This window comes from Phacochoerus africanus, chromosome 5, assembly GCF_016906955.1.
Source record: "Phacochoerus africanus isolate WHEZ1 chromosome 5, ROS_Pafr_v1, whole genome shotgun sequence".
NCBI lineage: Eukaryota > Metazoa > Chordata > Mammalia > Artiodactyla > Suidae > Phacochoerus > Phacochoerus africanus.
Genome location: NC_062548.1, coordinates 60237577 through 60251123, shown reverse-complemented (window position 1 = coordinate 60251123; position 13547 = coordinate 60237577). Strand labels below are relative to the sequence as shown.

Sequence of the window (13547 nt, the reverse complement as noted above, 5' to 3'; positions counted from 1 at the left end):
CAAGAAGACATACAAATGGCCAACAAGCATATGAAAAGATGCTCGATATCATTAATTATTACAGAAATTCAAGTCAAAACCACAACAAGGTATCACCTTTATAGACATTAGACTGGCCCCTATTTAAAAAAAAGAAAAAAAAAGGAAAGAAATAAATAACAAGTGTTGGTGAGGATGGAAAGAAACTAATCTTTGCGCACTATTGGTGGAACTTAAAATGATGTAGATGCCGTGGAAAACAGCATGGCAGGTGCTTGAAAAACTAAAAATACAACTACCATATGATCCAGCAATCCTACTTCTGGGTATATACCCAAAAGAATTAGAAGATTTCAAAGAGACATTTGCCCACCCATGTTCAGAGCAGTATTATTCACAAGAGTCAAGATGTGGAAGCAAACCAAATGTCCATTGATGGATGAAGAGACTAACAAAATGGGAAAATGATATATATGTACAATAGATTATTCTCCCTTAAAAAGGGAAGAAATCTTGTCACCTGCTACAACACAACGAACCTTGAGGACATTACACTAAGTGAGCTAAGCCAGTCAAATCCTTCATAATTCCTACGAAAAGACAAATCCTACATAATTCCACTTATGTGAGGTATCTAAAGTAGTCAAATTCATAAAAAACAGAAAAAACAGAAAGTAGCTTAGTGGCTGCCAGGGACTGGAGGGAAAAGAGAAACAAGGAGCTGCTGTTTAAAAGCTACAGCTTCAGTTTTGCAAGATGAAAAAAGTTCTGGAGACCCACCACCCAACCATGTGAATATACTTAATACTGAACTGCATTAAAATGGTTAAGATGGTAAGCTTTTTGTGTCTTTTAAACCATAATTATATATCAATAAATAAATAAACAATTAGAGTGGATCTGATGCTCTATCATAACAGACCATGTCAAAGATCTTCTTAGACCTAAGGCATTTTTCGGACCTTTGCTCTAAGTTCTATATTCAACAAGTGAATTAAACAAACTGCTATGGTTTTCTAAAAATCTTTCTAAAGCAACACAAGAATAAAGGAAAAACGGATCTACTACAGATGAAACTAATGACCACCTAATCCAAAAACTCCTTTGTAAGAATGAACAAGGTACCAGAAATGAACTTCTTCTAGAGTTCCTGGACTTCTAATCAAAGTCTGAAACAGATTTCACCACCATCAAAAGAGGATGCTGGGAGTTCCCTTGTGATACACAGTGGGTTGAGGATCTCGCATTGTCACTGCAGGGGCTGAGGTCACTGCTGTGGCTCAGTTTCAATCCCTGGCCTAGGAACTTCTATATGCCATGGGCATGGCCAGAAAAGAGGAAAGAAAAAAAAAAAAAAAAAGCAGATGTCACTACAAGCCTTTGGATTACCTCTATGTCCTTTGAACAGGGCCAGTTTCTAAGACTAAAACCACATGTCTAGACTAGCTTATTACACCAATCTAAAACTAAGGAGTATTCACAGAATGCAATATAGCTTAATTTAACCTAAGCAATATACCAGGTACCTAAATCATCAAGAGCAAAGAGTTGAATCAGCAGCTTCCAACATCAAATACCTGGTCCATGGATTATCCACTCATAAATTTTCTTGTTCTCCTTTTAAGAAGGCACCAGGATCATTCTAATAGTTAAGAAGCTGACAGAGAGTGATACAGATGTTTAGGCTGCTTTTTTTTTTTTTTTTTTTGAAAGTACACCTCTCTTGAATACTCAACACACTCATTTTGCATGAAGGGGCAGATCTGTTCTTCACACAGTTGGTATACAACAAAATCTAGTACTCATTCAGGATTAAATAGCTTGGCTCTATGGACAGAAAGCTTGCAAGGGAATCCTGGCTCAACTACCTATCCGCTCTGTTACCTTGAGAATGTTACTTTGTACCTGTTTCATGACCTATAAATTGGGGTTTTAGGGGGATTTGAAATCTTAAAATCCAAAAGTCACAAAAGGGATGGTTCAGATAAGTATACGTTACTTATTTTAGTCACAAGGGAAAGTAACATGTAGGGAACACATTTGGATGTCACCCCATGTCCTACAATAATAGAACTGCTAATGATACTTGTATCCAAGTTCAGAGTTGTACCTGTACTCTGGATGCAAGCCAGGTCCCGGATATGAGAAGGGGAGGATAAGCTCATTCTGGGCAAACCTCCATTTAAAACAGAATGCCTGCTATATACACACTGCAGCTGTGGACAGAGGTTCTGCCCCATAGAAGTCCCAGTCCAGGTGAAGAATGACAGCCATAAAAGAATTTAAGTAGCTAACAGAGGCAGTACATGATTAAGCATCAGAATGAATGACAGCCAACAAGGACAATGCACATTCAGAGAGGGGACTGCAGGACAGAACCCAAGTGGAGAGCTCACCACACTGCTCCAAGCGGTGGCTGGAGGCCACAGGAGAGCTGCCCACGAAGTCGATGGACACTGGCGCCACTTGGTAAAGGGTCAAAAAAACGAGGCCAAGGTGGCAGAGAGAATAGTCATGGTGTTAACAAAAACTGGGAAACCGGAGGTGGCACAAGACAATTCTGCTCTGGACTTGGGGCCCCACGTGCCAGACAGGCACAGGGCTGTCCAATGGGCAGCTGGAGAACAGTGACACACGACAAGGCAGGATGATAACTAAGAAGTGCAAAGTCACAGAAATGAAGGAAGAAAAGTTCCAAGAAGCAGCTATCAACAGTGCCTGGTGATGCTTAGAACAAATAGAGAAGTATCCAGAGGAAAGGGGCCTCTCAGTCAGACAAGGCCCATCAGACAACTCAAGCCACATGCAGATTATAAGGAACGTTTCTAAAATATTCAATACCCAGCAATGATCTCATTTTCCTCAAGAGGAGTCTGGCTTATTACTACTCTGGATGATAACCCATTAGATAATTTTACATCTACTCCCCAAAGCTGATTTTAGGGGCAGGTATTGAGGAGGATGGCTGCAAAGATTTTAAAGAAGAGAAAATAGGCATTAGCAAGAGAAAGAGAGGACACACTTCTTCCAGCTGCAGGATTCAGAAGCTCCCAACAGCAGCAAATGGCTTTCAGGAAAGGCAACCAACAAAAGTTCATCAGTGAGGCAATATGAGGGAAGCAATATTCTACGTACTAGGCCCTAAATCAAGAAGTAATATTCTACGTACTAGGCCCTAAATCAAGAAGTCACTTACCCCCCTTGCAAAGGATTAAAACATTTGACCCTTAATAAGGAAATCACTTTAAGAAACATTTTTATATTCTAAAGTAATAATTTGATTACAAAAAAAGTAAATACCACTCCTGATCAATTCTACCACCCTATCAAATTAGCGGTTTCTCTCTTTTCTTCTGAACTTTACTCCTAAACACTCTGTTTTACCCTCCTTCTGCACTTATGTCCCAAATAGGGCTTAAAAAAAAAAAATTTGTGCATGAAACCAAAGTATCTGGTGAAGCAATTTAAAAGTCCTACAAAAGACGGTCAAATTTTGCCCTGCCATAAATGGCCAATTAGTGATAACATTAAAATATAAATTGTCAGACTAAAACAATCACATTCCTGAAAATTCATCCAAGTTTATATTTACTAAATACATAAAACGTAGCTTTTTATTTATACTAAGAGACAATCATGCTCTCCAAAAACACATTTTGCAATGAAACCATATTATACACATACATGACATACAATGCTTTTAAAAAGCTCTTATTTGCTGGTAATAATATGCTTATTTATAAATTAAAAATGCTACTAATAAGTTATACATTTAATATATACACAAATACTTTCACCATATATACACATATTTTCACTATATATATATATATATATATTTTTTTTTTTTTTTTTTAACGGCCACACCCGCGGCATATGGAAGTTCGAGTTAAGGACTGAATCCAAGCCGCAGCTGCAACTTATACCCCATCTGTGGCAATACTGGATCCTTTAACCCACTGCACCTGGTCGGGGGTCGAACCCACGCCTCTACAGATACCTGAGCTGCAGTTAGATTCTTAGCCACTGTGCCAGAGAGGGAATTCCCACCTATACATTTTTAATATATTTTCACTACACACACACACACACACACACACACACACCTATTTTCACTCTTCTCAATATGTAGAGCTTAGCTTCAAGAAAAATCTTGATACCAGTCCAGAATAAGCAAGTTATTTGTAGTAATTATAGTAACTTCTACCTATGACAGCTCTTTCAAAGTCCTTCTAAACGCAGAACATAGTCAAAACATCCTCAAAGGTCCCTTTTCTCTGGTCTAGTGAAACTTCCAACAGATCATGAAAATAAATGTTAAGATACAGGAATGTAAAGGCATATAGGATGTTAAGGCCAAAAGTGGCTCATACTTCTAACTTAAGAAAATTAACATCAAGTTCAAACATTAAAAACTGCCTTAGGTACTCTAGCTATTTCTGCTGCTTTTCATCAGAAGACAATGAGTTTTATTTTGTTTGTAGATTTTCTAGTGAAACTCTGCTGCAATAGAAATATACAAAATACCCAGAGAACTATCATTAAAATTGCAGGTTAAGTCTTAACTTTGAACAAGTCAGCTAGTTTATACTACGAAAATAAGCACCAAAAATCCTCAGGAGATAAATGGACAAAATGAACTCGGCTACCTTCAGAAATCTGCCTAGATTTGCTTGGGGGGGGGGGCGGACTACTCAACCGCACCCCTTTGGGGCAAATGGTGCCAAGCTGGTGATATCACATTCACGTAAGAAAATCAATTTCTCCTACTTACTCAAACAAAAACTACTAGAATTTGATCAGCAAGGAGACTGAAAGCACTGGCCATTTTTGGCACTACCTTTACGGAATATTTGATTAGAACCAGATCCACTTACAATGGGTAGAGTTCTTTGTTCCATACTAGCATAATTACCATCAATATTTTTAATTGCTAATTTCTCCATTCAAAGTGTTCATACGGACATAACATGGGCCACAAAAGATGTCTGATTCTGCCACAACCACGGGCTGATTCGACCCCATCTTTTCATCCTTGTACACCTTGGCAGGTATCCTCCCCAACTCTCACATTATGAGTATTAGAGAGGTGTACTAAAACTTAGAAACTATACAAATAGCAAATATAACGTAGGCTGCCATTTCTCAAACGAGGGACTTGACAATACAAACTTAATGTCCTACTAGACTCAATCATTTTATTTCCCCTTGCTAATGGCCCCTGAAGATAATCACTCACTTAAATGTTAAATGCCTGGCACTGTGAAAAGTAAACAAAGGAAGAGAAAAACAAGGACCCAATACCTGCCAAGGATGTCTTTAACCCCAAAGAGACATTAATTCATTGTACTATTTCAGGTTTACTGGACACCAACTATATGCCAGGCTGTGCTGGGCACCACCGACATACATTAAGATCAACTAATCGCAGATGTGTAATGAATGATGAACTATGACAACCCCAACCCCAATCCTAAAGTAGTAATATTTTATTCAGGAAATAATATTGCTTCTATCAATTAATCCTTTCTGATTCATAATTCTTTAAATAACTTCTCAACAATTACAACGAAAAAAACAAAACAGTAAGCTGAAACACATTTGCACTTTAACATTAATTTGGCTTGCTTTGCTGTTGGCTTCAATTAACAATAAAAAAGCAAGTGACTTCAGTTGTAAAGTAGAACATCATCCTTAAAGTTACTGTGGCAAGTAATTATTTTCTTTGCAGTAGCAGCTTAGTGTAAAACGGTAGCTAAGCTAACAAGTTTTGCTTAGCTTTTTAAAAACCATTCACTTTTAGTGATTTCTTTAGGAAGGCTTTATGGCCACCTCATTTCCCTAGGCTCAAACACAGGTAGTGACAACCAAATTACAGATCTGGTCTTCTAGGTTACAAAATAATTTTTAATCCTGACAAAGTATCGGTTTTACAGTCACCCAATACTAACGAGAGTTTTAAAATTAAGGGTCAGCCCTTTTAACTGTAAATTATAGAAAAACGTTTGCAAACTTGAAACTTGCCATTTGTTTTTAAAGTCTTTCACATTAAAGACAACGACAATTATGTATCTTAAAATATGTAAAAAAGTATAGGCATAGCTTCAACAGTTTAATAGAGGGCTAAGGAGAAATATATCTGAGAAAGGGAGAATTCGCTAAACAATCAACACTGCAAAGCGATACTGGACGGGGAAGCTAAAGAAACAGGATTCCTCCCCAAGAACTGTTTTAACAATTCCAAAGTAAAATTTGATAAGCTGTTTTTAAGTCTCTCCACTAGTCTCGCTATTTTTACTGCATTTTAAAGTGAGCTCTCTTCCCACGCCGTTATTAAAGCTGCAACCAAAAAAAGAAAGAAAAAAAAAAGTCCTAAAATTCTCCTATTAACAGCAATCAAGTCTAAAAATACGCCCCTCCTACATAGTGGACCAAGAGGCAAGAATAACGAGAACCAGGGAAGTTTTGAAATGGCAGTGACAGGAGACCAAAGGAAAGACAAGGGGAAGGAATCACGGAGAATGAGAGCAACTCTGTGCGGCCAACGCCGCGAGTTGGCACCCGAACTCCAAGTTCCCGGCTCGGGACAGGACTCGACCGAGCAACTTCGCGCCGGACGCAGACCGGAGCCGCGGCCCTTCCTCCCCGGTCGCAGCCCGGCAGCGGCCTCCGCGAGGGCGCGGTGACAGCCGCGGGGCCGGGACTAGGAGATGCCGGCCGGCTGACACCTACCTTCCTTCTCGGCCCGCGCCGCGGCCACGACGAGAGTCATCACCAGGTGCAGTGCTCCCAGGAGGCCAGCGGCCGCACTCCGGGGGCCCCCGCCGCGGCCGGCCGCGGGCTCCAGACCAGCCCTGGCAGACGTGGAGACGGCGGCGGCTCCTGCTGCTCCTCCTCCCGCCCGCTTCCCCATCCCTGCCGGCCGGGGGCCGCCGCGCTCGAGGTGCGGCGCGGTCCTTCTCGGCGAGGCGGCGGCGCGGGAGCCGTGGTCCAGGTTCTGGCCACGGAGCCGGGAGCGAGAGCAGTTCCGGGCCCAGGGCTCGGGCTCCGGGCGTGGGTCTGGTCCGTGCGTGCGTGCGAGCGAGAGTGTCAGTCACGGCCTCGGCCTCGGCATCGCCTACGAAGAGTCGAAGCGGAGAGGCCGCGGGTCAAGCGCGGCGGGCGGCCATACTGGAAACGGGCAAGGGCCGCGGGCTCTGGGCGCTGGCCTGCGAGGGGCGGGGCGCGGCCCCAGGCACCGCCCCCGCCGTGCCGTCACCTGGACGGCAAGCAGGTCTATCCGCTCGGGAGTCCGCGGGTCCGACCTCCCCTTCGCGCTCTTGGAGGCCCGCGGCTTCAGCGGCCAGACGGGACACGGGAAGCACAACCCCAACCCGTCACCGCTACCCCGCCGATGAGGAGGAGAATGAGCGAGGCATGCCAGGGCCCAGCCGCCAGGACTTGTGATGGCGGCTCATGCTTCGCAATGCCAGTGACGGAGATCACGTGGGGACGGGGAGGCCTGGCCGCGCAGCCGCCCTGGCGCGGGGGCGGGGCTGCGGGGCGCTTGGGGAGGTTGGGCAGCTGCTCCGAGGTCGGGACAAACCCCTGCATCTTTGGTACTGCAGTGCGAGAGCCTTCCAGGGGAATGAGTGCGCATCCGGACCTCGTGGTCCAGCGCGGAAAATCCTATCCAGTGACTACTCCTGGCCGCACCTCCGCCTCCCAGTCGCTTCGAGAATACCCCAGGCCTGATTCAGTGCCTGATGGTGCTGTCTTGGGAACAGGGACCTGCTCTATTCGTCTTTGTTTCCTTATAGACACAGCACCGAGGAACGCTTAATGTAATCCTCCTTACCTTGGATTGTGCCAACTTTGATACGGGAAAAACTCTTTGCTTTGTGTGTGATGGGGGTGCAGCAGTGACCATGGAAGGCAGATTGTACTTAAGAAATATGTCTAGTGGCTATGCTGGCTTTCTCCGGCTTGGAAGTATTCTTAAGACATTTTATTAACATAAAAGGCCCAACTCAAAGGCCACCTCTTTTAGTCTCCTTCAGGAAGTCACCTCATGCCTCCTAGATGCCCTTTCCATTTTACGTCGAGGTTCTTGGTGGGCGTGGCTATTCTCTACGTGCTCCCTCTTTAATCAGTAACTTCCCCTAACTCCTAAACTTAGTAACTATTTTAGTAACTTCCCCTAACTCCTGAGCCACCTCCTTAAACACTTCGCAGAATTTGTTGAGTGAATCGTATTTTTAAGGCCAAGTCCACCCCTAATAAGTCTCGGACCAAGCTATGTGGGAAAATAAAATTTCAGGAAGACTTAAACTCAAAGTACTACCCTATGCAGTAGTCTTCTTTGTCAGGAGCACTTTATTTTACTTAATAAATTTGTATATTTTAATAGCCTTACCCTGATTTTGAAAAGCCATTATGTTTTTCTGACTATTAGTGTCAAAATTGAATAATCAAATGTTGTTCTTGAGGTAATTAAATAGGGATAATTAATATATCTAAGTTCGGTTTTCCATGTTTGTAGGCCTAAGGCAAGAGATTTCTGGAAAGCTTTTTAACTCACTGAAGAAATCAAGCCCAAGAATAAGTCACTGAATGCCTTAGCTGGGTCCAAGCTTACCTCCAGTGTGCAGCACTGGGAGTCAGCAGTCCTTCCCCCATTGCCAGGTTCAGGGCAGATAAACCTCTCCAACCATGAAATGCTCAGGTTCTCTTACACAGGAATTAACCATGTCCTTTGATTAGCCTGAGGCTCTAGAGCCCCATGAGAACTGAGTTTACATCTATAATTGGAGCTTAGACACATACAGACATGTTTGATGGAAGGCAGATTTCCCATGAAGCTAATGAAGCTTACTTTAGGGCCCCTCTCTGGCACAAGTTTCTTCCAAGGCCCTGCATCTAATTGTGTATCTGTAAGCATTTGTATTCTTGTTCTTCAAGCCTCCCACCCCCAATAGCTGTGTCGTAATTAGAGCCCACCATACGTGAACCTCCATTGGGAGCAGAAGGGGTGATAATGGAAGTTTGCTCCCAGGAAAGGACAATGAAACTTCTGGGACAATAATAATAAAAGAAGAATTTACTGACCAGATTGGTACAGCTGTGTTGGAGAGCAGCTGGAGTTGAACCCCACCCCCACCCCACCCCGATCCCCCTGCCACATCATCCTCTCTTCCCGACAGCCAAGTGTCTTGGGATGGAGAGAACTAGGAGTTAAAACTGAAAGAACTATCACCAAGGACCCTCTGAAAGCTCTGATTAGTGATAGACCTCTCTAAACTCCTTTTAGGAATTAGAGAGCCCTGGGCATTTGGCAGGTGGAGGCAGGCTATTGAACTGGCAGAATCAGGGAAAACCAGCTAAACCAGTGGTTCTCAAAGTATCATCCCCAGACCAGCAGCATCAGCATCCCTGGGAACGTGTTAGGCATGAGAATTGGCTGACTCTCACCCAGACAGGAGGAATCAGAAACTCTGGGTTGATGTCCTGCACTTTGTGTTTTAACAAACCACTGGGTGATTCTGCTCCACGCTCAAGTTTGAGACTGTTGCACTAAATTGATACGTGGGGGGAACTACAAATTATCAGGGCTCTTCCCTTCTACTCACTGTTCTCTACCCAGGTTAATAAACTACTCTGGAAAGCAGAGTTAAAACGGACACAGATGAATTTGAACTTAAACCCCAGCCCTGCCCTTAATAGCTGTCGGATGCTAGGCAAATTACTCAACTAGGGAGTTCTCATTGTGGTGCAGTGGAAACGAATCTGACTAGTATCTATGAGGATGTGGGTTCAATCCCTGGCCTTGCTCAGTGGGTTAAGGATCCGGCGTTTCCGTGAGCTGTGATGTAAGTCGCAGATGTGGCTCAGGTCTGGCATTGCTGTGGCTGTGGTGTAGGCCAGCAGCTGTAGCTCCAATTGGACCCCTAGCCAGGGAACCTCCATATACCTCGGGTGCAGCCCTAAAAAGACAAAAATAAACAAATAAATAAAACATAAGCCATCGCTCCAATGGCCCTCCTACAAGGGCTCGCATCTCAGGGTAGAAGCCAAAGCTCTTTTTCTGGCCCACATGGCTCTATGCCACCTGGCTCCTCATGATCTTTGACTTCCATTTGGACTGTACTCCTCTGGGCTCAGTTTACTTCAGCTGAACTCGCTACATTTTGTTCCTCAGACCCACGTGGGATGCTTCTGCTCCAGGGCCTGTGCCTCAGTTCTTCCCTGTATCTTCCCTGTGCGATCTCTTCCCCCAGTTTCCTGCTTGGCTCACGTTCTCACCATCTTCCAGTCTTGGCTCAGTTATCATGTTCTCCATGAAGCATACGCTGACCACCATTGTCCCAATCCTGCCACCCCCAAGTCCCAGTCCTGCTACCCTGTGCTCATTTTTCCCCCTTTATCCATAAAATGCATCATTTTTTATAATACTGTATAATTCATTTATTCACTATGTATTAGTTTTTATCTGTTTTTCAGCCCCATCTGTTTTGTTGATTTATATATCCCAAGCTTCTAGAATATAGTAGGCTGTCAGTAACACTTATAGAGTGGATGGATGATACCAAAATACAAAGAGAAGTAAGACACAGTCCTTTCCCTCAGGGGAACTTAAAGTATAGTGGATAAGACAGACATATACAAAACGTAATTGGAATGAGTGAACTAAAGGAGAGAAGAGGAAGAATATTAAATACAGGCAATTCTTTATTACCTTTATTTATCCAGCCTTTTCAATTTCTTCAACTGATTTTTCTTTGTTTTTAGTTCTCTTTCATCTAGTTCAGGGCATGGATAAAGCCCACAGCAGTAAGTGAGTCAGAAGAAATGTAGCATATTGACAACTGTCTTTGATATACAGGGTAATCTACTTATTTTGTCTGCTGTGTGCCTTATACCTTGGTAGGTTTCCCATAGCATGCAGAAGTTCCCAGGCCAGGGACTGAACCTATGCCACAGCAGCAACCAAGCCACAGCATTGACAACACCAGATCCTTAACCCACAGAGCCACCAGGGAACTCCACCTTGGTGTTGTGTTTTTTTCTTTTTCTTGGTGTTATCCTTAAAAAGACAAAAAAAAATTAACTCATGAGGCCATAGTCTGTTCAATTACTAGGTAAATTGCTGTAGCCTCGAGAAGGACCAAAAAACCTCAGGTTCACGATGCAGGATGAGTATAGTAGCTTGGAAGGTGGTAGGCTCAGCCCACTACTTCTATGGATTTCATCCTATTTGTAGCTCCTTACTCAGATATTCCAAGAAAACTGGATGCCTTTGCAGTTTCCAAATTCACTGGAACTAAGGTCTTACTGATGGCCATACTGCTACCATGTTTACACTTCTATTAATAAAGCATATTGCATTTAGATGCTGAAAGTAACTATGATTTTGTTCAATATTTTCCTTCCAAGCTGACTGACACATTTTACAAGCCTATATTAATATTTCTAGCATCCTCAAGAAATATTTCCATGCCAAACACCCTAGTCTGGAATGAACCAAAATTTCAGCCTGCTGCTTCAGAGTCTCAACTGATTCCAGTACGTGCCTAACTCTTTCTCTCCTGGAATAATTATTAATAATTGTGTGACTTTTTGAGATACTTCATGTGGTTTAGTGGTCTTTCTATTAAAAGGAGGGAAATAATATTCTTGAGGACAGAGGATCCCTCCAGACTTTTCCCTGCTCTTCCACCTCCTCTCCCATTAGCCTCTCCCACACTCACTAAGATCTTTGATGGGGAGTTTTAGGCCACCTCGAATTTCTGAACTTTCCTAGACACCATCATTATTAAAGAAACCTACTTCAGCCATCACTGATCTGTACTTAAGATGTCACGGTCAGATGTGAATTAGCAGCCTTGGAAAGCCACTCAGCTGTGGTGGGGGGATGAGACTGAATAAAATCTTCACAGACTTTGGTGTTCCTGCTTCTCCCTATTCTGTAACTGTAACTGTAAAAAGTTCAGGAATATTTAGTAAGGGTGAGGGCCAGTATATTTAAAATGCTCATATGGAAACCGGAAATGTTGAAAAACAAAATGAAAATGTTAACATAAAAGATGAAAATTATCTCTGCCAGGTCTAGCATGAGTTCCCTAAATGAGGAGTCAAGAATTGACTGTTATATGTGGAGACAGTAACTGTGCTCAAGAGTAAGTATCACAGCTGTGACACACACACATACACACAAACACTCACACAAATACCACAAACACACACACAAACACACACACATGCCTAAGGAGTATTTTCCATAAAGTGAATCCTACCTTCTCTAAAGATCATCTCTTGAATTTCCAATATTTTTTCCCAATATTTTAACCACGAGTTAAATTTCATAGTTTTAATTCTGGTATTTCAAAGCCATGCAACATGGCCAGCCAAATGTCTCTAGGACCATGAATTAACAAGTCTTTGAATTATTCTTAAAAGAAAAATGTCATCAAGGAGTAGTCGTTGCAAGTTCTCAGGGGGCATGTCTGCGTTTCAGAGGTCATCCACATTATGGTTAGCATCTGCGCTCGATCCTAAAGGTTTCATGCTTTGAATCCTTTGATGGCACACAGGCCGGGGAATACTAATAGCAGAGTCCTTGATCTTCATAAAATATGTGTTCTGTCACACAATGTAAAATAGGATTGCAAGTCAAAGAATGATTCTTTTTGTTGGAGAAAATGTTTTCTTTCTGACAATGTGGTCTTACTTGTTGTGAATAGCCTCACACCAAAAAATCCACAGGATTTTAGAATAAGAAATGCACCGTTTAGTTGAGACTGGCTTTGGAACTATCCCCTCCATTTATAGCTATTGTTTGGCAATTATGCAGCCTCTCTACAAGTGTTTCTGGTTTCATGTTTTTTGGGGTTTGGGGAGGTTTTTTTGTCTTTGTCTTTTTAGGGCCATACCTGTGGCAGATGGTGGTTCCCAGGCCAGGGGTCAAATCGGAGCTACAGCTGCCAGCCTACACCATAGCTATAGCAACTCAGGATCCAAGCTACGTCTTCGACCTACAGCACAGCTCACGGCAACGCCAGATCCTTAACCCACTGAGTGAGGCCAGGGATCAAACACCACGTGTCCTTGTGGATACTAATGGGGTTAATTAACCACTGAACCACAATGCGAACTCCGGTTTCACATTAAAAAAAAAAAAAAAAAGTTAAAAAAATAACTCCAGAAAGCCTAGTCATAAGGATTGAATAAACGAAATTCCCAGGAGCTATCTAGCATATGAAAGATGCCTGATCATGTCACTGTTATAATAATGATAATCGTTACAGAATTGGAAACTGAGGCCCAGAAATGCAGGGAGCTGTCCAAGGTATTGGCTTGGCAGACACATGACTCTCCTTCCAGACCAAGGTTTCATTTTTTTGTTTCATCTTCAGGTCCATTTAATATTTTATCTGTCTGCGGTTCTTTATTTGGCAGAGTGCTCTTTTAATTATTGTATTCATCTTAAAATAATGTCAGCACTTGAAGAATTAAAATTCTGCTGCTTTACCTAAACAACAGCACAGATCAATCCGGTCAAATTGTAAGAGGTGAATCCAATGATTCTCCAA

General features: G+C 42.7%; 1 protein-coding gene across 6 annotated transcripts in view; it reads right to left on the bottom strand.

Annotated features, from left to right (window-relative positions):
- TMEM131 (transmembrane protein 131) overlaps positions 1–7188 on the bottom strand; it is a 191104-nt gene extending 183916 nt beyond the window's left edge. For 3 of the 6 annotated variants that reach the window (XM_047781502.1, XM_047781504.1, XM_047781506.1), the window contains exon 1: positions 6712–7186. In XM_047781502.1, coding sequence (XP_047637458.1) covers positions 6712–6892 — 181 coding nt within the window. In that variant the 5' untranslated portion in view covers positions 6893–7186. Of the gene's footprint in view, positions 1–6711 lie in introns of all 6 variants that reach the window. The other 3 variants (XM_047781503.1, XM_047781501.1, XM_047781505.1) reach the window with 3 other exon arrangements.
- Positions 7189–13547: the final 6359 nt, after the last annotated feature.